Source organism: Grus americana, chromosome 15 (genome assembly GCF_028858705.1).
Source record: "Grus americana isolate bGruAme1 chromosome 15, bGruAme1.mat, whole genome shotgun sequence".
Lineage (NCBI taxonomy): Eukaryota > Metazoa > Chordata > Aves > Gruiformes > Gruidae > Grus > Grus americana.
This window is the reverse complement of record NC_072866.1, coordinates 7,840,745-7,867,559: the sequence shown is the minus strand read 5'-3', so window position 1 is coordinate 7,867,559 and position 26,815 is coordinate 7,840,745. Positions and strand designations below refer to the sequence as shown.

Sequence of the window (26,815 nt, the reverse complement as noted above, 5' to 3'; positions counted from 1 at the left end):
CTGGAAGTGCCCTTCCTCTTCGGCATGGGGCGGGCACGGCACCTTGGTGCCCCTCGCCTGGCCGCTGTGCTAGGGCTGGGCTCCGTGCATCACTCCGGTGGCTGGTGAGAGAGACCTTCCTGGCCTGTGCTGGCGGTGACACCAGAAAATGTGTGTTCCCTGTGTCACGCAGGTGTTGCAGGCCGCCTGGCTGCTTTGGTGGTTGAGGTGTGGCAGGGCCTTGTTGCTGGTCTGAGAGCTTAAATGGCGTGAAAAGCCCTCTGGCCTCGCCAGCTGCGCTCTGGTAGCTCTGGAGAGCTGCTCTGGCTTCCCGGCATCCTTCCTGAGAAGCAGATCCCCAGCCGTGCGAAGGTGTCTGGCTAAGTGATGGTGTTGTGTGCCCACGCCATCGGCCGGGGCGGCCGCCCCTCGGCTCTCTGGTTGTCCCTGGGGTGAGCGGCTGCAGTTGGGGCACTGCCACTACGTCTGTTACTGATGGTGTTGAAAGCCGGCTGATGGCTCTACTGCTTTTTACTGGTGGAAGCGCCCATTCTGCTGTTTCATACCTCTGTCGTGCTGCCGTTAGAAAAGTTGCTACTAATTGTCGTTGCAGAGCCGGTAGCTATGAGCGTGCATGGGAGGAGGAGGTGGCTGTTGAGAGGTCAGCTTCCCAGTCTCCCCAAGCACTTGGGAGTTTGGACTGACTTGGGGAACGAGTTGCAGGAGTATGAGATCGTAATTACCTCGTGTTTAATACCGCGGTGTTCTCCCTGCCGGAGCCCTCGCACCATGGTTTGATGTGACAGTGGCCGTTTGCTGCTTGGCCCTGCCCTGTAGTGCTGTGCCCTGCTTGCGGGCAGAGCGCTCGCCCCAGGAATTGTTGTAGCAGAGGGCACAGTCTTTGCACCTATGGTTTAAAAACACCCTGCAATGCTTTTAGATGAAATAAGACACAGCTGTTTTAAAAGTGCTCTGGGCCTACCTTGCTTCTCGAAACAGTAGGAATATTCTGAAGTTTTATTGTAACAGTGATTGCCTGGTGTATAAAAGCGTTTGGCCATATGAAAGAATGAGAGGGTAGGTGGTAACTTCCACACCGTTAACTTAAAGACCTTTGCTTCAGGGGAGTTTTTCTTGCAGAGTGAGCTGGGGGAGGGATACGCAGATGCACGAAAATGTAGCAAGAACATAGTTCACAGGTTCTCAGGCTCTCTGCCTTTGGTTCAGATGGGATGTGGCACCAGGTAGAGACCGCAGGTACCAGTGCTTGCTCTCACTCGGTATCTGTTGAGTGGTGGGATGTCCAAGAGACTCCTGCAGTGTCAGTGGTCTGGCACCCTCAGTCATTTGGACTGACACATGGCCAGCACTTTCTCCCTTTGCATCTCCTGTGTGTTTCCAGGTGATTGCATCCACCCTCACTGCAGCCGTGTGGGGATATTCCCTGGGGAGCCAGGCTGTTTGCCTTTGCAGCGAAGGCACCTGCCTTCTCCCGAGGGTGCCTGGCGCAGGTGGCTGCATGGGCACTGGGTAGGGACAGTGTGCTACTCCGGTGTTTTCAGAAGTGTTTATTGATGGAAGAGTGCTTCGCAAGCTGATCCACTCAGCTGCGGTTTCCGTGCGTCCAGTCCTGGCAGTACTGCGGGGCGCTTGCCTTTATCGTAATCCTTCACTGCTCTAGAGGCGTTCTGGCAGGAAAAGAAATTGTGGATTTCTCCTGAGTAATAGCAGGAATAAAAGGTTGCGAAAGCAGAATTATCTTTTGCCAGTGTAACTGATCAAATCAAAGGGGAAAGCAGACCACTTTCTAGGCCAAGGTACACTGTTTATGCAGGTCTGTGTAGAGGTGTTCAGATAAGAGTGACAGGAGGAGGAAGAGAAACAGGTCTGTAGATTAAATTAAGGCCATGTTCCCAGGGTTTTTTTTATAGTGGAACTTTCTTTGCTTATTTGCAGGCATCAGTAATGGTAAGTGAATGCTTTTCTACTCATTGTTGATGTAGCAGGAGCCCATCAATTCTCTACCCGTCAGGTCGCCTGGAGGTTTTTAAAAAGCATCTTGCTGTGGGGGATCTTGTCCCGGGTAGGTCCTGTTCAATGCTGCACAATGTCAACAGCCCCGGTCTTCCCTGAACGACTTTGTCATTATGTCAAGTACTTGACTGTTTCTTTACAGGGGTCAATTACTTCTAATAGTAAATGAATGCCTCTAAAGACAGTTAAGTAGCCTGAACCTGCTATTAAATTCAGTATTCTTAATTAAAATTTTCTTCAGCAGCAAATTTGCACAGTTAATTTAAAGATGTAAACAACAGGCTTAGATTTGAGAAAGGTGAAGACTGGCGTTTTCACTCTGGAAACTGCTGCTTCTCCCTAAAACAAGAAAAACAACTCTCCAAGCTTGTTTTGGATAGAGGGTGGAACATTCCCTGTCTTCCATTGCTTTAATTTTTTAAGGGTGAAAAGTGTTTTCATTTTGCACTTTCACTCCAACAGTGACGGTTATTGACAGTAATATTTATTTAGTACTCAAAAAGCTCTTTAGCCAGGATGCTTAGAAATCCATGTGTGGTGTTTTTTTCTTGCTTTTTTCCCCCCTCTTTTGGCACTGAATGTAATTGGGCAAAGACTCTTCCCGATTCCTAAATACTTATCTGCAGGCACTAAGCATATTTTAGGATAAAAGATAATACTTATCTTGCTCGTTCTTACATCTATAGGCTTTTTTCTTGGGGCAGAGGAAATCCTCTTCTAAGAGAGGGTCTCTGTGAGTCCTTGTGGCCTTTGAGGGGATGAGTTACTAGATGCTCTTTACCCTTAGCTGTTTCTTCTTGGTAGGTTTTTCTCCCTTTTTAGGTTGGTCTTCAAGAAACAACCCATCTCACAGGTTCATGAATCATGTAATCCTGCTGCTGAAAACAAGGAAAATGCAATTAAAACAAGTGGTTTGTATAAAATGGTTTGTCTTGTAATTGCAGGGCTGAGAGAGAGCCTTGCAAGAGAGCTAATGCATGGTGAGGGGAGGTGAAGTGTTCACCCGGCCAGCAGCTAAGCACATTGTCTCTGGTCAGATCTACTTGAAACACAAGGATCTCTGCCAGTTTCTGTGTTTTAAACCTGACATTTCTCTCTGCCACGAGAATTTTTTTTAAAGAATTTTTCTTCTTGGTCTGCAGCATGGATCTGTGTAGAGTGCTCACTAAAGTGTTTGCAATGGGGTATCCTAGGGTCAAGGATCTGCTGTGGAAAGGGCATCAAGGAAATTTTTGGGAGTGCTTGTTCTCTGTGATTGAAGTGCTGTGGAAGCTGTGTGTATCCTCTGCTATTCCTGCTGTGGAGGGGTTTGATGCCCAAGGGCTGGCTCTTTGCTTACTGCTGGTGCAGGAGGCAAAGAATGTGGGGAAGCACATCTTCAAGAGCTGGAGGAGCACTGAGAAGCGGCTGGGGAGCAGGAGGTCTAGAAGGCTGTAGCCGTAGGAAAAGGTCAGGGAAAGAATGGACTGGGATGTGGAAACAGAGGGATTTGTTTCCTCAGGTAGCGGTGCTGGGAGCAGAAGGGAGCCCAGGCAGTGCTTCCCAGGGACATGATACAGGAGCACCGTGGTGGAGGTGATGGATGTTGGGTTTTTTATCTCTGCTTCGGATGACTTTCCTGTTGATCCTGTGCTCATTTGCAGTTTGTTTTAACAATCGTTTTCTTCCGATTGCTCAGTGGTTTTTATTTTCCTGCGTAAACAGAACTGCTGCTTTCATAACAAGGGCCAATATTGCAGCTTGTGCTTCCTCTTTCCCCTTTGTGATGGTGTGACAATGGTGACAAACATCTATTGTATAAGCAGTAGCTGTGCTTTGGGCTTGTTTTTTTCCAGGGAGCTGTCCCATTCTGCCTGCAAAGTTCCTGGGAGTGTCAGATAGTGAGGACAGGGCGCCCTTTGTAAGGAGAATCAGTATGTGACACTCGGAGGTGATGGTGGAGGGTCTTAAGTGAGAAGGACTTTTATTTAAACTAATTGGGCTTGAAAAATTGTATGTACTTATCCAAATCTTCTACCTTTGCCTTCCTTGGAGTTCTGGTCTCCTGTGGATGATGAGATTTTCTCTTTTGAGCCTTTCTTCATAGCTAAGCCACTTGCACACTGAAGCGTGTCAATGTTTAACAAGACCCTTTGTATGCTAGAACTGTGTTGATTGCATTTTTTGTCCTACATTGCATTTTTTGTCCTACAAGATGAAGACTGCCTTATTTTTATGACCTGCAGTGTGTATAGCGAATACAGGAAAATCATAACAACTTGATTTGAGTTGGATTATCAGAATTAGATCTGAATCTGGAATGAATCCCTGTTAGTAGAACAGGGCTTATTGTGCCAGGTTAATAGTGCTGCTTCCATTTTTATTTATTTCTAAACCTGTGTTTAGTGTAAGATTTCATAGTAGCTGTGTGTAACTCTCTTACAGTTTCAAGGTGCTCCTGTTTTGGAAATGCACTTGGGGCAAGCAATTTGTCAACTGTGTTGGCCACTTCTTTGTGAATTAATAAGTAACTCCTCTGAATTATGAACTCCTGCAAAGTATTGACATGCTCACTATCTTTACCTTCAGTTGTAGATTAAATGGGGCTGCTTGGTGCAGTTTGGGCGTTGGAAGCCTTCAGTCCTGTACCCAGAGCTGTTAGCCACGAGCTCTTCCACTCGCTAGAGCCCTTGTTCTTTGCTAACGGGGCCAGTTATATGTGAAATGAGATCCCTTGGATTGTGTTTAATTATCTTGCTCTCTGCCTAGTGCAGCAATCAGTTATTTTATTCTGGACAGTGTCAACTTCTTATTCCTAAAATATTTTGCTGGAGAGCAGACTGTCCTCCCTTTACTCAAAGAGATGAAAGAATGGGACATGAAAGAAGTTCAAGACCCTTCGCCCTTCCCTCCTGGTCCCTTGTCTCTTGGTTCCTGGTGTTTCAATTCCTGTGTTCATCTAAAAGGGCTTTGAGTGCGGCGAGGTAATGTGGGATCTTGAAGTGCTTGTTCCACTTCAGTCCAGGTGCTGCCAGTGGTGGCATTGCAATGGGGAGACTTGTCCTAGAGCTGCTCTGGGATTTGGAATTGACACATGTTACTTGAAACAATAAGCAAGTTATACATTTTCTGCATCGTTATTGTGACACTTCTTGACATCATGGGAACATGTTTCTCTCTTCACTGGGATCACGAAGAACTTTGGCAGTCTTTCAAAGTTAGACTTTTCTTTTTTTAATGTTAGTGATCAATAAGATGCAAGTCCATTATTTTGTGTAGGGGGTTTTGGTTTTTTGTTTTACTTTTTTTCTTTGTGTATACTTCCTTACAATTGAAGCATATTTTTCTTTACCCCCCTATAAACTCCCTGAGAAGGGTTTCCTGCAGCAAGATCCTGGTCACCTTAAAGCAGCGCTCTGATTTACCTGTCAAATCCAAAGATTTTTCTGGGGATTTCTGGGTTATACCTCAGACTTCAATCTGAGTAAGCACAGCAGAAGGCTGGGGGAGCAGAGAGCTGAGCTGCAGAGTCTGGATGTCTGATGCTGGTTTGCTAAGGGGATTCTGCTGGAGGGGGAAGAAGTGGTGTGGCTGCTCATCTCCAGAAGTCCAGGAGACGAGGAGAGGGGGAGGCAGGGGAAGAGACCCCAGTGTAGAGCAGCTCTGCAGCCCCACTGCGAGGGGGCCCTGGGGGCTGACGGCTGGACGGACCCTGTCTGGGACTGGAAGGGTTATTGTGTGTGGTTGCCAAAAGAAGTTCTCTGTCTTCTGAGCTCTGAGGTCTTTATTTCCACACTGCCTCCACAGGAGTACAAATGGTGAAAGTATGAAAACCATGTCATGTCTGGCAACTTGTGGAATGGGTGAGGGAATGGTTGTTCTTAGGCAGCTTAATTGGATCTGTGCATTGCTCTGTGCCCTGCTTTGCACACTGGCATTTACAAATGACCATGCTTGATTGTGAGTAAACCCGTTTCGTGCTTCCATCTGAACGCATGACTGCTGCAAAGCGCTGCTTTAATGAACTCTTTTGCATATGGTTGTGTCAGTGAAATTAATGTTTGTTTTGCAGCATTCTTGAAGTGCACAGGGAAACTCGTGTGAGCAGTAGTGATGAGATTCCCTTCTCAGGGGCCTGCGCTTTAATTTGGGACCTGAGGCAAAACCTGGAGAGAGCAGAAGAGGCTTGGGTGTGCAGCTGGAGCATGAGCTCCTTGGGGTCCCAAGCCCAGCCCTTGAGTCTGTCCTCTACGTCAGCATTTCTTGACTCTCCTTTACTGAACTGCTTCGTACTTGTGGCATTCCCCCATTCCTTAATCTCACTCTTTTGAATCCCACAGATTGTTCTGCTAGCGTAGCAAGAAAACAAAGCATTTTTGTAGAACAAAATCTGATTTCTGCTGTTTATAAGGATGAATTCTCCCAGCAGTCAGCACCAACTCGTGGTGGTGCCTTCCAGCAGGTGTGACTGCGCTCCTGCGAAGAGCCTGGGAAGCAGCGTGCCTGTTTGAGAACACAGCACCCAACAACCGACACTCGCGTCCGGGTGGCTTTCCAGGACTGTGCTCTGCCTGCTGGTGCCTGCATGGAGGAGGCAGCAATCCTGGAAGGTGTCATCTTGACAAACTTTGCTCTCTCCTTACGTGTTGAAGAAAGGTGGTTATTCGGGATTAACTACGGCTTCAGCCTGGAAGGGTGAGAGTAGCTGCTAGAATGAGACAGATGTCAGGCAGGGGCCAGTGGGGTGATGCTTCTTGTCTGGGCTTGTTAAATGCAGTGGAGAATCCCCTCTGGTCCTGGTGTGCTGCACTCTGCCGTGCTCTTCTTATTTTTACATTTTTGAAGTGGAATAATAAATAGCTGTGCTTATTTCCCCTCTGTGGCAGGCAAGGGCCTGGCTGTGCAGAGAGCCATCCTGTGCCAGCCCTGGGGATGGCTGGCTGCCCGTGGAGCCACCATGCTCTTCTGCGGGGTGCTGCCTTCAGAGCCCCAGCACCTCCCGACTGCCCCACGGGTCTAAGGAGGAGCGTTTTGTCCCTCCCTGGCTGCTTCAACAGAGGTGCTGTCTCCAAAACTCCCTTTTTCTGCCTTTTGGAGAACTCTGGTAAAGCTCAGCCAGTGGAGATCTCATCCGTCCCAGGCTGGACCAGTGTCTCGTCCATGGTGCTGGGTGGGAGGCAGAGAGGTGAACCCCAAGGCCAGCACTGAGGGGAGGCAGCTGGCGTTACTGTAAGCCTCAGTGGAGGGGGGTGGCTCATGGCTCTGAGTCTCCCTAGTTTTTTTGGTTTTTTTCTGCGGTGTGCAGCCTGCAGCAGCTGAGCTGATGTGTCCCGAGTGCTGGAAGCCATGCAGGTCTGTTGGTGGCAGCCAGCGGCAGGGCCATGGCCAGGAAGGAGAGTAATGCTGCTGGCAGCCTCCCTGCTGGCACTTTCACCTGGGCGAAGGGTCACTGCTGGCCTTGGCTTTGTCCCCAGGACTGGGGATGAAAAGAAGGTCTGAACTGCATGTTCATATTTCCCATGTATTGTTTTCCCCAGAAAAGAATATCTCAATTTGGAGGGGAAATTGCTGTTTCTGCCTGTGAGCAGAGGGAGTCAGTTAGATGAACACTCTTCATGAGATGTCAGCTGTAGAAGTTGCCCAAGCACAGAACTATGTCTATGGGATTAAAAAAGAAAAAAAAAATATGTGGTTGAGCATAACTTGATGATCTTCAATGAAAGATAAAGAATAGTCTTTCTTTCCTGCTCACATGTGTCATTGTGTCAGGTCTCTAATGAGCTGGCTTCATCCGTTCATGTACAAAAACCTTCCCACAGCTGCTTCCTACCAGAGGCACACTGGAAAATAGCAGACTGACATTTTTCCTTTAGTTGTCTTTGTGATCTGGAACAATAACAGCAGCAAAGGAGAGGCCAGTAGTTCAGCTATGTTTGGCTTTATTTATTGCATCTATTCAGAGCAACAGATGAATGATTATTAAACTTTCAGTGGGCTGATAAAAATGATAATGCGTCTTTGCTGTAAATCTGCTTTATGGATGGACAGGGACTTGTTTGGTTATAGGGTGCTTGCATTAGGGGATTAGATAAGTGTATGTGATCGATGTGAAATTATGATTTTCCCCCTCTTATCTCTTCTAATGGTGCCGCTTCCATTCAGGGTGCCTGCGTGCCGGTGCTTGCACATCTGGGGGAAGGGAAGATTTCATTCCTTCTGCTGAACTCTTGGGCTGAGCTGAGGAAGGGGGCTGGAGGTGCGTGGCTGTACAGTCATGGAAAGGTGTTGGAAAGGGAGCTTCAGAGACTACTCCTAGCGTCTCACATCTGAAACAATTGCACCAAAATTGTTCCTGACCTGTTCTTAATACCGTCCAGTGATGGATGGAGTCTGTTTGGATGCGCTACCTATACTTACAACAGGTTCAGATTAGGGGCAGGGGATTAAACGCTATGGGGGTTGGTAAATGTGGTGGTTTTAATGTGTTTTTTTTAAAACCAATAGCTTCTTAACTCTGTATCTGCAGCCAGTTGCAATTGCTGTCACTTTTCTGCAGTGGGTTCAGCCTAAGCAGGACCAGCAAAATGAGGTGTTGTCTTCTCTCACTTGATGAGCGAAAGAGGAGAAAAAGTTTGAGGTTATGTTTTGAATTATATCTGTCTTTGTGTAAAGTAATCTTTCTGCAGCCTGGATGCATCTTGTGTGGCTGAGTAGGTATTTTGGCGAGGGGGTGTTGCAGTCGTGGCATCATCTAAACTGAGGTTGCTACCTGAGCTGTGCATCTGTCATCTGGTTTGCACCATTACAGACTAATTTGAACTACTTTAGCCCTGCGCTGAGAGGAGCAGGGCTCCACAGCAAGGACAGGAGACCCGCTGCCCCTGACTGGCAGCTTTGCAGCTGATGACCTGGAAGGGGAGCCTCAGAAAACAAATACAAAGAAGTTCAGGGTGTACGATGCTCAACGATGAGCTACTACTTGCTTGCTTTGCCCATCAAATGTTATTGGAACTGCCAGCCTGGCTTGGAAGAGGTTGCAGCCCCCTGGCTATTGCACAGGGCTGGAGGGTCCCCACCACTTGTTTGTGCAGCCCACTGCCCTCGGCCTGAGAGGGCTGGCTTTGGAGACAGGGAAGTGTGTGGGGTTGTATCTGATTGCCAAGCTGTCTAGTCGAGTGAGTGAAGACTGTGCTTTAGGAGTTTCTGGTATTTTTCTCAAGTTGTTAAATTGTTTATTTGAGTCAGCGCCTTTATCTCTTGCTTGTATTTAATCGTGTTCCTTAATACTGACTGTTCCGCACCGCGTGTCTGTTCCTCCTCCTTTACACCTTGCCTGTCTTGGATTGCTTTGCTGCCCCAGCATCTCAGAGTGTATTGGGAGGAAGGCACATAACATTTCACAGAGCAGCAGATGCAGAGGTTTAAGTAATAACAAACCCACTTGTAGCAGCGATGGCAGGAAGCATGAGTAACACTGGGAACACGCTGCTATTGCTGGAGTGTTTTTGTAGCAGACTCTTGTGAGGGAATTGCATCTGATATTTTGTAGTGCTTCCTGAATCACTTCCAACGTCTTGTGATCTGTCTCCACAGGCAGCTCTTTATCCTTGGTCCACTCAGGCTGCGAGAGTGTCGAGGAAACCAGAACAGCTATCGTGGAGATGCTTCTGAGACGAGGAATGACACAGATACAGCCCAAGGCACGTGGCTGTTGCAAATCCTTGGGGTTTGCTCTGCTGCAGGGTGTTACAGGCTTGTGCAGCTTGCTGTAGGGTGACACATCGCCAGAAATGCATGTCAGTAAAAGCCAGCGAGGGTTTAGACTGGAGTGATGTGCTGGTGACACTGGGAGAGAGGAGATAAACACTAGCCTGGATTCCTGAAGTCCTTACTTATGTCTGTTTCCATACAGGACCCCATGCACACTCTTTTTCTTTTTTTTTTTTTTTTTTTTCTTGATACCACATTCGCTTCCTCCTACCAATACTAAAGACCCTTCTATCTTCAGCTGTCTCTGGACTAGGACTTAAAGTGGGTGGTAGCACCTGCTGGCTAACTTCACTAGAACAAACTAGACCAGATAAGGCAGCTGGCTCTTAGCATGCTGACTGAAAAGTGTTCATGCTGGCCTGGTGATATTATACCTTTTTATATCTTAATGCAGAGAGGACTATATACTGCTCTGTGTGTGTTTCAGCACCTCTCTTTCTTTTGGCCCTCTTTGGTCAACTCACTGCTTAGAAGAATGAGCTTGGTCTTGCTGTGACCTGCATTGCCTTTGGAGCCCTCCTCCCTTGGTGGTGGCACTGGCCATTGTCACCTTGGTGTGCTGAGCTGGGTGCAGGAAGGAATGGGAAGGATGAATAAGATCATTAAAAGGCAAGTGTGTTACTGTGGAGGCAGGGATAGCAGTTCTAGGGAAAAGATGTAGTGAGATAACCACTAAAGTCTGGACTAAAATCTCTGCTTCACACTTCAGTGATTGATTTTCAGTTTGGAACTTGACACAGTAACTTAAGGGCTAAATTTAATTTTCAGTGTAATTTCTTTAAACGAAGATAATGTTTGCAAAGGGAATCTGTATGTGTATGTCTTGAATTCTTCCCTACACCTTTGGGTGCATTCAGCTAAACACAGCTGCTGTGAACATCAGCCTTCTCTCCTTGCTATGGATGTTTTTGATATTTTTAAATATTAATTTTTCCCATTTCTAGATGACCCACTAAATCCTGTCAGACAAGGTTGTGTCTTTAGGTGTCACTGAGGGGCGGTGGGTTTCTAGCACAGCTAAACTAGGCTTCTCTAGGCCGTTGCCACCTTGTCCTGATAACTGCTGGGTGAATGTTAAGTGTTTGGGTATCAGACCAGGATTTGCAAGTATGTTCACTGCATTTTCATGCGTTAGTGTAAAATTTCATAAATTAGTGCAACGTGAATAATTCACTAGGCTTTCTGCTGAAGGAGAGCAAGAGATACCAGAGTGATACCTGAGGAGGCTTAACATAATTTATTAAATCATGTTTTGTCATTTTTTTTCCTGCCAATGGATCTTGTTTTGCTTAATGGGAACTAGGAGCAGAGGAGGTTGGTTGGTCCTCTTTAATCTTTGAGTCCTTACAGCCTACTTCAGATTTTTCTCCCCAATAAGTTGGCTTGCAACAGCGTCTCAAGCTCATGTTACGTCGAGCACTAAGCAGGGGTGTGCTGGATTGGCACCTGTGTGGTGCAGAGGTGAGCATTTGCTGTGGACTGTTCGTTTGTTTAAAACTGTGTTTACATATCTTACGTGGGAGGTTGCTGGTCCCTGTGCAGGCAAGGGCAGTAAATCTGTTGTCAGAAGGGCTTGCACATATGTAATGAGAGCAGATTATTTCTGTTTTCCCTTATTTTGCTGCCTTGAGGCAGGTGGACAGATTATAGAGGACAGAGTATATGTTTATCAGTCCTTTTCTGTCTTTTTTCATCATACCCTCCCCCCCCCTTCTGGTGACCCCATTTTCTAGAGGGATAAAGCAAGCAGCCCAACCTCATTTCTCAGATCTGTTGCAAAGTCTGATTAGAGAAATGGAGGAGCTCTGGTACCGTGCGTGTGTGCAGCCTGCCTGGCCCTTCTCAGCGCTCCTCGGGGTGGCTGGTCTGCTGCAGCCTTCCTGTGTGGTTCTTGCCCTGCAGGTACAGTCTGGTCTCTGCTGGTGCCACTGCCCCTTTTTGGGGACCCTGCTCAAGTTTGAGTGCTGTGTAAGCGCTTTCTGTCTCTCTGCAGGTGTACTGATGGATGTTGGTGCAGCACTGCTAGCATGGCACATCCCAAACAGGATTGCTTTTCCTGGTAGGATGCAGCATGGGAAGGTCAGGAAATAGGCGTACGACTGACGTGAGCTTTGCTATGAGCTTATTTCTTACAAAGAAGAGCCTGGAAATGACTTTGTGGTTAAAATTGGTGGAACAGGGATGGCTGGCCCGTGACCATGTGTTAAATGAATGTCCTGCCTGTTTCGTGAGCAGCTCTCTTGGCTGCAGCCTGGTGCCTCCTTGGAGAAGCAGAACGTGCTGGTTTTTCTGTGGCAGTGGTGGCATCTCCTGCTCAGGAAGGAACCCTGGCTCAGCTGCTGGGGTCAGCCCGCCATGGCATGTTACCCAGGGAGTATGCATGCTGGGAGTGCTGAATGCAGAAGCTTGTGCCTGGCTCCTGCCCTCCAAAGCCTGTGCCATGTCCCCTGGTAGGCAGCACAGAGTGCTGGCTGGCCGTTTGGGTGGTGTTGTGAAGGTAAAAGTGAGATCAGAGAGCTGGAGCAGAGAAAGTGTTTCCTGATGTTGGTTGGTTGTGAGGAAGATGCCCTTCCAAACCCTGCTGTGGGCTCCTGTTGGCTTTTCAAGGACATTGTCCTGAGGAAGGGGCACACGTGGCCCAGCTGGAGGGCTCGGTGCAAACTTCAGCGTTATGGAAGGTGAAAGAGCTGCAGGGCAAGGATGAATCTGCAAAGGGCAGATTTTGATTGCTGGTGAGTTTTAAGCCCTTGTTGTTTGTGTCCAGAAGAAAAAAAAAGGTTTGAGCAAATCCCTTGGGTGTGCTGGTGTCCTTTTGAGATGGCTTTTCTGGAAATTCAAGAGAAAATTAGATACGTTCCCCAGGCTCTTAGTGCCAGTTGTGCACATCACACCTGTGACTGTGAGTCCTCCCTTGTTTAGAGTTTGCTGGTCCAGCAGCATCTGTCTGGTACTGCAGTGGAGCACTTATCTGAGACAGTAGTTTGTAACTGTGCAGTGTCAGTGCAAACTGTGCTCTTCCTCCTGCTCAGCAGTCCATCCTAAGCAAGTTTTCTGATTCAGGTAGTAGCAACAGAAGATGGTATTTAGGATGAGGAAGTTGTGCATAGTGGATACTTGATACCTAGTGGAGAAACTACATGGGGACTGTACTGCTTGTGTCCTTAAGAGGATGTTTGATGCAAAGTAAGTTTGCTCTACCTGCATGTTATTCAGATGGTCAGTTTGTAGAAGCATCTGCAGGTTTGATGTACTGATTTTGGCTGATTCCTGGAAATGGATACCTGTATTAGCACTGAGCATCTGCAGCGAGGTTTTGGGAAATCTGTTACCTCACCAAAGCAGAAATGAGCGAGACAGGGTGAGTGGACATTAGGAGACTAAACACTTGTTTTGCTTCAGCTTAAATATATTTTGGGAGATGAACAGTTTCAGACCCTGTAGTATGTGGATAGGTATGATTAAAAATACCCTTTGCCCTGTGTCAGCATGGGAAATACTGCCTGTCATTGTCAGTGGGTTGAAATGAGCTTGCCTTGCTCCTGACTTATGTGAAAGTATTGTAGGTTGATTGTTTTGGTGCTCATGTCATCTAATAGAGTCCCAAGTTTGCTATAAACATTTCTGTTTAAAGAATGACACAGTTCTTCCATAACCACTGCTGTAACTCCTCTGGTCTGTTCTGAGAGCTGGGACAGTTTTTCTGCCCAGCAAGGCATCATCTGCTGCTTTAACTCAAATTGTGTGTAGGGCCCCCCATGCGATGGTATGTCCTAGCCTGTCCCCAGGTGGTATGGGAAGGCAGTGCCCCATACAGAGCTGTCGCAGTCCCTGGTTTTGAGTGTGCTGTCAACTGTGCCTGATTGTGAGGGCTTGGTAAAGGGAAGAGCTTATTTCTTATGCTTTTGTTGTATGCTGTCTCTGTCTCTGCAGAACATTGTGTCCAAGAATGCTATGCAGTACCGTGGGAATGCCCAGCATGATGCGCAGGAGTTCCTGCTTTGGCTTCTAGACAGAGTCCATGAAGATCTGAACAATGTAGTGAATTACAGTGGCATGCCTCCACTCAAGGTAAGGGATTTTGCTGGGAGCCAGCATGGGAGAGTAGCTGTAACTTTGCATGCAGTCTTTCTTTTAAATTAGATCTCCCTATTGGCTTCTCAACTCCGATAGTTTGTATGGAACAAAAGCTTGGGTTAAAATACTGTTTGTTTCTGGCCCTGTGAATGTCACTAGCTGTTCTACTAATCCCTGGCAAGTGCTCCCTAATACAGTCATTTGTGAATGGTTGCATACTGCTCTGCAAGAGCTGGGAGGCATTATGGGGAGCGGCTGCCAGACACATCATCTGGTGGGAGATTCCTGCCTTTCCTTGGGCTGCCCTAGCTACCTCACATTCCTGCATAACCACATGTGTGAGCAGAGCGCACTTGTTATTTAAAAATCTTGTGACATCTTTCTGGTGGTTTTGGGCAAGGAGGGCACAAATTCAACTAGGAGTACTGGAGCCATCTGATGTGATGCATTTCACACTTGAGTGTGCTTCTAGGGTTTATTCTTCTCTTTTAGCCACCGCTGGAGGATGACGTCCTGCTTGAGGGACCAGCCTTTCCAATCAGTAGTACTTTTGTGCAGGAACTCTTTCAAGCCCAGTACAGGTATGGTATTTTGTAAATTTTGAGGCATTATTGCATGTGTTGATGACCCCAGTATAATTCTACCCTGACGCTAGCTCCCAGTGCAGTTAAGACTGGCATCATTGTGTTAACAGCCATTTCTGAATTCCTGCTGAATGAAAACTGAATTAAGATCTTGCTCCAGAGGAGACAGTGAGTTTCACTACTTCTAATTTGGTATATTCTGTGAAAATCTGCAGTATGTACCACCTCTTCACCTGCCCTGATGCATCCTGAAAGCAAGTCAGTGCTCAGTGGAGCAAAGACCCAGAACAACTCAGTGCTGTGAGGCTTACCCTGGCTCTTCAGAGGCAAGAGCCTGTGGCAAGATCTGGAGGTGCCTGGAGGCTGCTGAGGAGTTACGGATCCCAGGCGTCTTGCAGAGTTCCTGTTATCTGACACTTGGGAATTTTGAGCTGAATCCTTCACTGTCCCCTCAGGGTTTTCCCATGAGTTTCCCATACTTCCTGGGAAGGGAGCTAATTTCAGAACTAATAGAGGAAAACAGCTTAACTTCCAGTGTTCCTTGCTGGCTTATATCTGTGCTGCTATAAGAATTATAATGCTGGGCTTTCTCCCCCATATTTGCCAAGGCTTTCTTTGGAAAGGAGAAACCTTAAGCCTGGTATAAAACACAAAGCCAATGTAAGGTGCAGGTTGATACTGAATCTGAGAGGTGTATTGTCCGGAGCTTTTCCTTTCCGAGTGAGAGAGATCTGTACACCTGCAGTGCTGACTGTCGCAGTCTTTTTCCCGTCACTTCCCCTCTCCTCAAAGAGAAAACCCTCTCAGGTCTTCCATGATGGAGCTACTGTTGGTGAATTATTAATTTTGCAGTGATGTTTATTAAAAGCCAAATTCAGTGACTGGAGGGAAATCTTCTCCTGGTGTGCCCTGTAATGAACTTTGAGACTAATTACTTTAAAAGCATCTAGAAATCAGGATCCCATCATTTACATCTATGTCTATACAACCTTTGTGCAGAGCTGCTCTGTATGGAGAAAGAAGAGTAGAAAGGGGTAGCCAAGTTGACATGCAAAGGCTGTTATTCGTGATTTGATGACTTATCCATTCCTGATGAAATGAGGTATAACTCTGCCCTATTATTGATATTTGTACTAGGTCTTCTCTGACGTGCCCTCATTGCCAGAAGCAGAGTAACACCTTTGACCCTTTTCTCTGCATCTCTCTGCCGATTCCTTTGCCTCATACACGGTATGTAACTGTCTTGAACTTAATGTTGGCTGTTTCCCATGCATATAGTGTTGTTTAATTTGCTACAGAAGGAAGAGAGATGTCAGCAAAATCTCTCTGGTAAGTCTTTAAAAAAGATAGATAGGACTATATGGGGCTTTAATTTTTTGCTTTGCAGGTAAACTGGAAAATTGAGCCTTTTACTTGTTTCAGAATGGCCCTCTGCCCCCACCCTCAACTTCCTATATATAGAATTCAAATTTTTTTATTCAAGTAACCAAAATATTTTGCTTTTGACTTAATTTATAGCATTTTAAAATTAAAAAGAGGAAAAGGATGAAAAAATCTTTTTACTTTCTTTAGAACAGTCTCACTGATCACTCAAATTTCAAAAAGTGAAGTTAGAAGCTTTTCTGCAAAACATTTTTCTTTTTTTTGAAAGACTTGCCAATAAAGAAAAAAAGCTCCTGGGAGAGAGAAATCCAGATAAAAAGTTCAGAGTGAAGATAGAGATGTTTGTTTATACAACAGGTAGTTTTGCTGTGCAACTCCTTCACCTGATGTGTTGGGTTCAGAAGATGTATATGGGTTCAAGAAGCAATGGAACAAAGTAATGGAAGAACATATTAAATATGATGATGTCACATTTGGTTCAGAAGTCCCTGCTCCGCCACTGATTGGAGACTGAGTGGGGCTTTCCAGGAAAGGTGTCCCGGGTAGGCTAGCTGCCTCACTCTTCTCTTCACGAGGTAGTACTTGTGGCTGCTGTTGGAAGCAGGGTCGAGTGTTGGGAGACAACCTGGAGCAGCTGTTCCCAGCAGCAGCTCTCTGCTTTAAGGCACTGCCTTGGGCTGTCCTAAGCTGCATTACAGGATCCTTGTTGGAAAATTGATTGCCTTCTAATTGAGAGTTTTATTTTTAACTCCGTGGGGTTGTTTTGAGAAGACTTTCTGTTTGTGGGAACAAGTAACATCAGTCTGTGTGGTAAGAAAGGAGTCTTTGGAAATCAGACATATTTGTCTAGCTGTGGCCAAGTGTAACTCCAGTGTGAGGTGGATCTGGACTGCTGAGATGGCCCTGTAGCTTGCTTACAGCCTGGATGCATCCAGGTGGGGGTGACTGTGTTCGAGGTGCTGCCGAGGAGTGCCCAGCCCCAGCAATGCCTCCCGTGCTCTCTGCAGGCCGCTCTATGTCACCGTGGTGTACCAGGGGAAGTGCTCTCACTGCATGAGGATCGGGGTGGCAGTGCCCATCTCTGGGACGGTGGCCAGGCTGCGGGAAGCTGTCTCCTCAGAAACCAAGATACCCACGGAGCAGGTAACGGGCTGGTCTCGTCACCCATGTGCCCTCCCTTCAGCGAGAAGGAGTGTGGAGGCTTTCATCCCATGTTGGATATGTAGGAATTGAAATTTGGTGCCCATGACTGAATGGGGGAAGCAGAGTAGTGGTAATCTGGATCATGCTTTTCCCTGCGCATTGGCTTTTTGAAGCCTAGTGACGTTGGGATAGCCATCAGTGGAGCGTGCAGACCTTCTGCCTGATTACAACGGTGATCCATGCAGGCTGGCAGTGAGGGAACCATCGGGCACCTATGGGGAATTCCTCTGTAGGAAGAGCTTCAGGAAAGCTGTCGGATCCCACCAAAACTTCTCCATGTGCTGCCTTTACCCCAGCTGCTTTTTTATGGCAGTCCTTTTCCCTGTTCCTTGTTCCTGGCTGATGCCAGGATGTTGTGAGGAATGCCATCCCTTAGCAGGAAAATCCCAGTTGAGAGACAGGGCAGCTCAACTGGACCAGGCATGGGTGGTTTAATGGGTTCTGGTTCGCTTCTGCTGACTCTAGATCGTGCTGACAGAGATGTACTACGATGGGTTTCATCGTTCCTTCTGCGATACTGATGACCTGGACACCATTCATGAAAGCGACTGCATTTTTGCCTTTGAGACCCCAGAGATATTTAGGCCTGAGGGTATCCTCAGTCAGAGAGGTAAGTCGATAACTCTGCTTAATGCCCACCTTGGTTGACTAGGTGAGGGATGCTTGTTTTAGAAAAGGATGTACTTGAGAATAAAAGTCCCACAAATAGTTGATGTTCTGGTGTATTGATTTCAACTCTGACTTTGTCCAGACTCATTCCAGCAGACTTAATGGTGTGTCAGCTGGGAGGTTATCAAGAAGCGATGTACACTCCTTTCTTCCTCTTCTCAGGGCTAATTCTGCAGGCCAGGCTCGCTTAATGTGAAATCTGTTGTCAGGCTTAATTTAAAGACCTGCTAGGGACCAGATGAAGCCATTGAAATTGTGTTATTTAAAATCAGGTTGCCAGTGATGAATAAACAGTCTCAGGAATGAACAAACACTTTCTCTTTCAAAGCTCAGAAACCTCAGCTTCTCTGCATCTCCCTCTCAGTGAAAGGGAATAACTGCATCCTGAGTAGATGGAGTGTAATCAAAGGCAAATTTTATTATTGGAAGTAACAAGTAGGGTTTCTGTCACTTTAGTTTTTCTTGCAGGCAGACAAAGCTGTAAGTGCTTGTACAAATTGCTGTGAAAAATCAGTTAGGTGAGCACTTGCATATAATTTCTTTCTGTAAAGAAATAGTTGCTATGGAAAGTAATTGCTCTTTGAAGCCTTCATGCAAATGATAAAAATGATCTTGATTCCATACTGACCTGCTCCTATGCAGCCGAAGGAGGGTTTCTTGACGGGGGCATCAGGGCACTAAAGGCAAATGACATAACAAAATGTTTCCTTTGTCCTAATTTTTCAGGAATACATGTGAACAATAACCTGAATAACTTGAAATGTGGCACTGAGCACTCCCGAACAATATCTTACTCTCAAGGAACAGTGAAGTCTGGAAAACTGGAACAGTCCTCTACTAAGCCAGCAGCAAATGACAAGATTGTCTTGCTGGTGTGTAACAGAGCGTGCACTGGACAGCAGAGCAAAAGGTGACTGGCAACTTAACAGTTAGAGTTACTCCTCTGGCTGCTTCCTTAATTGGCCTTGGTTTTACTCGCTCTGCAGTGAAAACACAAGTGAAGGAGCAACAGCTTGCATTCCTAGCTTGCATGAGGTGGTAAAGAATATGTTGATCAAAAAACATTAATGAATGCAGTAAAATATTCCTGATTTCTGTGAACTTCAAACAGTCCAGTGTTACTGGAAAGTGGTGAATGCAGAGCGGTTGGAAGGATGTACCACCTCTCTATCTGGTTTCAGAGAGCAGCAAGCACGTCTGACCGCGTCTTGTTGTGTGGAAATTTTTAATTGAGTGCAAATGGCGGGGTAGGGAAAAAGTGAAAAATGACTGTGGCAAAGGCATTTGTACCAACTGCAGACTGAGAACTATCTCAGCCACTGCAGTTTGTTTCAGAAAAAGTTATCCCAGCCAGGTTGCAAAGCTCTGCAGCCTGCAGCAAGCTGCTTGAGTGCAGAGCAGCAGCCCGTTATAAAGGGCTCTCTGTGTGGGCAGCTGTAACAGTGTTTCCTCAAAGTTAAGTGCCTCTCCTCTGGAGACCAGCTTTTAAATGTGTTGTTTCTGGGGAGTTTCATCCAAAGCATGTCAAGCTCCATAGGTGCAGAGTGAGGAGAGCGGCACTGTCAAGAGTTTGGGGATCTGATTGCTAAACAGAATAATCTTTTAATTGCTCCCTCAAATGCTACTCCTTCCTGTAGGTTTGGCTTGCCCTTTGTGTTGCATTTGGAAAAAACAATTGCTTGGGATATTCTGCAGAAGGAAATTCTGGAGAAGATGCAGTATTTCCTGCGGCCTGCAGCCTGCATGCAGGTGAGGCAAATGGTTTGTCTGTTTTGGGACTTCCAGCTCTGTGTGATGTGGACTGAAGGGGAAGCCAGTTACTTGGAGTGGTAAACATGGTGCACACGCTGAACTGATGACTTCCCAATATTTCTTTGTGCAATAATGTCCAAGTCTGGTATTCCACCTCTTTGGTGCTTTTGTCTATTTGCTGAAAGGTACAAGTAAGATTAGATTGATCAGGTGAAGAAATTGCATGCTTTACTTCCTTACCCCCAAGAAATACTTGAGAGGTTAGTGCTGTTGTCTGCACTGGAAATCCACTGGTTGGTGGTGGTTGCTTAAAAGAAAAGCTGAAACATTTGCTTAGTGACTGCGTGTTTCTGATGAGAAACCCCCTGTGAGAGCAGAAGGGTCAAGATTGGTGTCTTTTCTGATCGCTGAAGAGGAGTCGAGTACAAAGCCTTGGTTGTTGTACATCACCTCTCTGTTAGCTGCTTGGCATAGGCATATTTGAGATGTTCTGCATGTGCTTTCTCATGTAAAACGCACATTCTAGAATAAAGTACATGTCAGCTGGTGCTGAGAGCAGGTTTGCACATAGGTAAGTTGGGTTTGAGCCATTGAGATGGCTTCTACTCTGTTTATTGCAGGTTTGCCCGTTCAGCTTGCGAGTGGTCAGTGTTGTGGGCATAACATACTTGCTACCTCAGGAGGAGCGACCCCTCTGCCATCCAACAGTGGAAAGGTGAGTTGGTCCTCATTCCCAGGAGTGGAGAGAGGTTTATCAGCTGGGAACTCAGTGTGTAGCCATGCAGAAAGGGACAGTCTTGGTGTGGATGTGTGGAATGGACTTCACAGGCCTGAAGAGCAGGGAAATGACTGAGTGTCCTCAAGAAGCTGTGTGAGGATTGCTCAGTTCTGCGTCATGCTGTCTGGAGTCTGTCCTCCTTGAAAATAGAGAACAGAATGAAAGTATTACTCCCCCCATTTTTAAAAATTTTTAGTGACTGTTTTTCTTTAGAAACTTCTGTAGATGCCTGTTCTGTAAACAACTGTATGTTCATTTACAGAACTAACGTACTTAGGTGAGTGCAGTTTGCCAGCTTTGCCATGTTCTCTGCTGTATGAATTCCTTTTACTCCTTTGCAAACTTGAGCTGTGTGGGAGTGGAGGAAGGATGAAGGGCTAGTGGAGAGAAGTTATGTGTATGTAAAAGGTAACGTAGGCTTCAGATTGAAAGGTGGTCTAACTTCCGTCTGCTTCTCTCTCCAGGGCATTGAAGTCATGTGGACAGGGGGGAACTGCTCATGTGAAATTAGTGGTAGAATGGGATAAAGAAACTAAAGATTAGTAAGTATGAAGTAGAAAGCTTTAAAGTGTGTTCACCTCAAGATCGATGCTTGCAGCTTGCTTGTGTGAATTGTGGACCCTTCAGCAAACATGAGACCCCTCAAAAGTCCACCCTGTGCCTGGCCCCTGTCCGCAGGGACAGACTTGCTCCGAGTTGGAGACCTTTTCTCTGTAGCCGGGGTTTTGCATTATGGAGCCGGTGTCTCGCCTATGGCTCCTTTCCCAACAGATCATATTTGTGTGAGAGAGTTTGTGGGGAGTGAGTAGCTTTTTCTGAGGGAAAACTGCAGTGGGTGCCCACTGAAGCTGTGTTCAGTTGTGTTGCCCTGGCAGGATCTCTTGCCAGTCAGCTCTCGCTCACACGTAATGGGACAAATCCAGGAAAGAGCTGCTAATTGTACCTTCAGAACCGCTCCTCGGCAGCATGGGGCGCGGGTGGACGTGGTGGTAAATGTGTTGTCTCCCTGATGCAGCTTGTTTGTGAATACGGAAGAGGAATATATTCCAGACTCCGACAGTGTCCGCCAGCAGAGAGAGCTTCATCATCAACCTCAGACCTGCACTTTATCTCAGTGTTTCCAACTGTACACCAAAGAGGAACAGGTAGGGACAAGACTGTGTAGCAACCAGGACTCAGAAGGTCTGGCTGGTCCATGTGCTGCATGAACTCCTGTACTCAGCAGAGTAGCTGTTTTCTGCAAACACCCATTTGTTGAGACGGAAGAATAAATTTCTAACAACACTAGTTACCAGTCCTGTTAAGAGTTTCTCTGCAGTTAAGAGAAAGTTGTGGGAGGTACTGCTTTTTGGGTTTTTGCAAACCCCCCCCATGTTGATATGAGAACTTACTCCTCTATTCTGTAGTTTCCTCCATGTGAAATAGTGATGCCTTTTTCTGGCATGTATTATAAAGGGTTAGAACAACATGGCTTCTTCGTGGGAATGTACTGCTCTGTCTTGGAGTGTGTTTCCAAGCCTGAGCAGGGCTGCGGTGGGCTCAAGGCAACCCCCACTGAGTGGGACCCCCCTCAATGGCAGCGCAGTGACCGCTGAGCTCAGTTCTCCGGAAGCATGGGCCGCTCTCCTCCTCTTGCTCTGCTAGTGATGTGAGGAGGCTGAAGTGGCAGGAGTGATGGTGTGCCACAGGGCAGACTAGAGATGGGTCTGATCTGGCCCTTGCCCGAAACATGTAAGCAACCTGCATTTCTTTGCCAGAGGTCTCGAAATCTGCTGTAAAAAGGGATGGTCCTAGAGGTGGACTGTGGACCTGTGATCAAGCTTTAATAATTTTGGAACCTCTCTTGTCCCTTCTTTCAGAGGTGAGGGAAAAGTTGCTTGGCAGCTTAAAACTCTCTGGCTTCTGAGTTTTCTGAGCACTGGGCTGTGGAGGAAAGCACGTGTTGTGTTTGTGTCTTTGAAAAGACACATTCTTCTCAGTGAGCAATGAAAATCTCTGCAGTTTGTAAGTCTGTACCATTGGGGGACAGGGAGGAAGAGAGCTTCCAGAGGGCAGTGAGGTGTCAGAGATAAAATTCAAAGTACACCTGACTTCTTGCTGTTCTGATTCTTTCTTTGCTGGTTTTCTTGTGAGAACACTTTTACTCCAGGCTGCCAAGCCTGCCTGCTTTTTGCCTTTGTTTTTTCTTCTCCCCCACTTCAAAGGAATTGGGGTTTATAAAGTGGAAATAGCTTCTCTGAAGAGCAGAGCTAGCTGAATTCTGTCTTGCAGTGGGAAGTGCCTCCTGCGTGAGGTGCATGTGTCTCTGCTTTTCACTATTTTGAAAAGCATCATTTGGAACCCTGTATTTCCAATGAGCTTGATAAATGCTGGAGGTAGATGGGGTGCAGGGGTCAGTGTCTGCAGTGGGCCTGGGGCAGCAGAGGAACAGTGGCTACTGAAAGCTGCCTTGGAATTTGAAAACTTAATACCATTCATGCCTCTCCCTTGTAGCTTGCCCCAGACGATGCATGGCGATGCCCGCACTGCAAGCAGCTGCAGCAGGGTAGCATCACACTGAGCCTCTGGACTTTACCTGATGTTCTCATCATACATCTCAAAAGGTTTAGACAGGTAAGGATGTCTGCAGTGATGCTGGAGGACTGCTGCTTAGCCAGGGAGTGACCTGACCAGACCACCTCTTCAGACGCAGCTGTTCTGCACTATGCTTTCCTCTCCTGGGCTTTTGTTTCCCCCAAGCATGGTGGCATCACTGCCACTGCAGCTCATGCTATTCTGTGTTTGCACAGGAAGGAGACCGGAGGATGAAACTTCAAAACATGGTTAAATTCCCCCTGAGTGGCTTGGACATGACTCCTCATGTTGTTAAACGCAGTCAGAGCAGCTGGAGTCTGCCATCTCATTGGTCACCCTGGAGGAGACCTTATGGTCTTGGAAGGGATCCTGAGGACTATATCTATGATCTGTATGCTGTCTGCAATCATCATGGCACCATGCAAGGAGGACACTATACAGGCAAGTATCCTTCAATATTCTGTATGTTGGGTCCTTTCAGAAAGAAAACAGTTATCTTTTTTTCTGTTGAGTGTCCATAATTTCTTCATCTTTCTCGACAAAAGAACCTAACTCAACTAACGAGGGCTGGCTATATAATACTGGAAGGGTAACTTTTATGACTTTGAAGAATGGAACAATGCCTGACCCTAAATGTCTTACTGCATGTTTCTCTCTAATATTTTTTTTTCCTTCAGGGTACATAACTGTCTTTTCATGTTTCAAAAATGCTCCTGGCCACTCAACACATCTTCTGTAGTTGCAAGAGACTGTTATACATAGGAAGTATTTGCACCTTGCCTACATGCACATCCAGTTTATGAATTCCTCTTTACTTGTTCCAGCAGAATAGCCAGAGATAGACCAAGTTTCTTGGCGGTTCTTTCGATCTGTATGACTTCACGCAGCAGCCCAGAAAACGTGTGTGTCTGGTTTTGCCCTTTGATGTACATCTCTGGGCTGTGTTGTCCTGGGTGAGCTCAGTCAGAAGGAGATTCACTGATGGAGGCAGACTGCCACAAATAACAGAATGTGAAGTGAATGGAGCCACCCCAAATAGTGTTCTGTTCTAAGCAGTAATGTTGGACAGAGAAAATCCTGATATGTGAGCTGTTTATTGTATTTTGGTGGCCTTGGGCCCTAATCTTGCCAGTCATACTGGAAGAGTATATGTCGCAAGAATAAATCTGTTGCTTTCATTTTTCTGAGTCCGTTGTAGCAGGTGAGGTCATGTTTAAGTTATCATACAGCAAACCTGAGAGTAGTAGGAGTGAGGAAAGTCTAATAGTAATGTATTTTCTCTCAGCATATTGCAAAAACTCAGTTGATGGCCAGTGGTACTGCTTCGATGACAGTGATGTTCAGCAACTTTCTGAAAATGAAGTCTGCAAGCAGACAGCTTATATTCTTTTCTACCAGAGACGCACAGCAATCCCATCATGGTCTGCTAACAGCTCTGTGGCAGGTAAGCCCCGCTGGCATTGTCAAGTAGTGGTTGTAGTTTATCTTTCATGGATAGCTTGTCCTTCTGAAGAATTTTGTGCCCAGTTCTGCTTAAGCCCCCACTCTCTGTCCCAGAACTCAGCGAGGCTTGTCTCACTCTGCTGCTGTGTGTGAGAGGCCATAGGAAACTCACACCCTTCTGTTAAGGGCAGTTGTGGCAAAGAGGCTGGGGAGATGTGGGAACCTCCCTCCGCCCCCATGGGTAATTCTACTCAGAGCTTGTCAAAAGTGTGATATTAAAATGTGATTAGCTCCTTCCCTCCAACAGCACCGTTGGTCTCAGGTAGGCAGCCAGCAGCTGAATGTGTTGGCTGAATCTGGGGTGAGCTGGGGCAGATGCAGCCTTCGTGATTTGCCTTTGGAAAGGAAAGGATTTGCGCTGCATTTTTGTGGCAGCTCACGGACTGCCCTCTGTCTGCGTGCTGTTGCGCTGATTCTTTTGCTTCACAGCATACTGGGACAAGTGCAATTCTGTCTTCCACTTATGACCATAACTGTTTCATAAGAGTAAAGGCATACTTTCTCAGCAGTATCTGGATGCTGTGGCTGTGTGGGACAGCTCCGGACTCCAGGTGTCTGTTGAAGCAGTGCAGCATGTACCTGACTGTGGCCTTCCGAGGTTTCACATGTTCTGCATCTGCATGCTACTGGCCTGATCTCTGTGTCTGATTCCTTGCAGGCTCCACAAGCTCCTCGCTCTGTGAGCACTGGGTCAGCCGTCTTCCTGGTAGCAAGCAGCCCAGCATTGCTTCGGCAGCATCATCGCGACGCACGTCTCTGGCTTCGCTCTCAGAATCGGTAGAGCTGACTGGGGAAAGGAGTGAAGATGATGGTGTGTGTCAACACTGCTGTGTGTGGGGGATACTGGGCCACCAGTCTTTCTGCTACAAGATCCCTACTAAAATAGCTGCAAAATATGTAGTTACAAGGGACAGTAACTCTAGCAGCTGGGGGAGGCGGGAGGTAGGAACAGATGGGTTCTGGAGCAGGTAAGCTTTTCTCTGGTATGAAAGGATGCAGAAGAGCAGGACAGGAACCTTAAGGAACCTTTCAAACAAAGGAAGCCTCTCATTCAAGAACTTGTGTTTGTGGGTTTTTTTCTGGGTTTCACTACAGCACCTTTGCAGGGAGGCTGACATACTGCTACAGCTGAGCATAGGTGTAATTGTCTGCTGCTGTGCTGTACACCGCTCCCAGGAAGTGTGAAGATACGCAAATTCACTTGTGTGTGCAAATAATTGTTCTGTTCCTAGCTTTGCCTGGCTCCTCCACTTAGTGCCTTATAACTTGTGAAAATGTGGAGCTTCAGGGGACAGTCTGAGCATTTTGAAGCGGGTAGAGAGATGTCTCTGCAGCAGTGTTGTTGTAACTGTCAGATCTAGTCATGGTAGTCACATTTCTAAAATGCTTATTGTTGTACTTTGTTTTTAAATACAAATACATAGAATCATAGAATGGTTTGGGTTGGAAGGGACCTTAAAGATCATCTAGTTCCAACCCCCCTGCTGCAGGCAGGGACACCCTCCACTAGACCATGTTGCCCAAAGCCTCATCCAACCTGGTCTTAAACACTTCCAGGGATGGGGCCTCCACAACCTCTCTGGGCAACCTGTTCCAGTGCCTCACCACTCTAACAGGAAAGAATTTCTTTCTAACGTCTAATCTAAATCAACCCTCCTTCAGCTTAAACCCATTCCCCCTTGTCCTGTCACTACACTCCCTGATAAACAGCCCCTCACCATCTTTCCCGTAGGCCCCTTCAGGTACTGGTAAGCCACAATTAGATCTCCCCGGAGCCGCCTTTTCTCCAGGCTGAACAACCCCAACTCTCTCAGCCTGTCCTCACAGGAGAGGTGCTCCATCCCTCTGATCAGCTTTGTGGCCCTCCTCTGGACTCGCTCCAACAGCTCCATGTCTCTCCTGTACTGGGGCCCCCAGAGCTGGACGCAGTACTCCAGGTGGGGTCTCACAAGAGCGGAGTAGAGGGGCAGGATCACCTCCCTCGACCTGCTGGTCACGCCTCTTTTGATGCAGCCCAGGACACGGTTGGCTTTCTGGGCTGCAAGCGCACGCTGCCGGCTCATGTTGAGCTTCTCATCAATCAATACCCCCAAGTCCTTCTCGGGGAGAGGCTTTATCTAAAGAGGTAGGAATCCTGCTTTGCCTTTTACAGGATGGCATGGGAAAATATTCTTTCATACAGAAAAATGCATTTCTGGGAGCACAGTCATAGTTGGTGAACTCATTGCTAGTTTCAAGGACTTCCAAGGTGCAAAACCTGTGTTTGGTCTCCTGCTGCTCAGGGATGAGAGGAAAAACTGGATTTTCAGTTAAAACTTCAGAGTTACTTCTGGGTGATGACTAGCGAATAACAGTTGTTGAATTCCTTAATCAGCTTTTGAGCAAGAAGCTGTGCCTGCAGCAGGCATAAAGGGATAGGCATACAATGTGGTGTAGGTGGGTGTCTGACTCTTAGGGAAATATCATCTGTGGATGGGTGGGATAAACCGATGCAGGCTTGGCTTTCATACTGAGGACGTGGCTCTCTTTCTCT

At 46.8% G+C, this 26,815-nt stretch overlaps 1 protein-coding gene across 2 annotated transcripts in view; it reads left to right on the top strand.

The window, feature by feature from the left end:
• The window catches only part of USP31 (ubiquitin specific peptidase 31), a 35,793-nt gene that overhangs the window by 867 nt on the left and 8,111 nt on the right, over positions 1 to 26,815 (top strand). For both annotated transcript variants that reach the window (XM_054842815.1, XM_054842814.1), the window contains exons 2-15: positions 13,693 to 13,830; positions 14,329 to 14,417; positions 15,558 to 15,650; positions 16,811 to 16,946; positions 17,472 to 17,616; positions 18,402 to 18,585; positions 19,313 to 19,424; positions 20,048 to 20,142; positions 20,670 to 20,747; positions 21,221 to 21,350; positions 22,699 to 22,818; positions 22,995 to 23,220; positions 24,065 to 24,223; positions 24,941 to 25,093. In XM_054842815.1, coding sequence (XP_054698790.1) covers positions 13,693 to 13,830; positions 14,329 to 14,417; positions 15,558 to 15,650; positions 16,811 to 16,946; positions 17,472 to 17,616; positions 18,402 to 18,585; positions 19,313 to 19,424; positions 20,048 to 20,142; positions 20,670 to 20,747; positions 21,221 to 21,350; positions 22,699 to 22,818; positions 22,995 to 23,220; positions 24,065 to 24,223; positions 24,941 to 25,093 — 1,858 coding nt within the window. The remainder of the gene's footprint in view (positions 1 to 13,692; positions 13,831 to 14,328; positions 14,418 to 15,557; positions 15,651 to 16,810; positions 16,947 to 17,471; positions 17,617 to 18,401; positions 18,586 to 19,312; positions 19,425 to 20,047; positions 20,143 to 20,669; positions 20,748 to 21,220; positions 21,351 to 22,698; positions 22,819 to 22,994; positions 23,221 to 24,064; positions 24,224 to 24,940; positions 25,094 to 26,815) is intronic.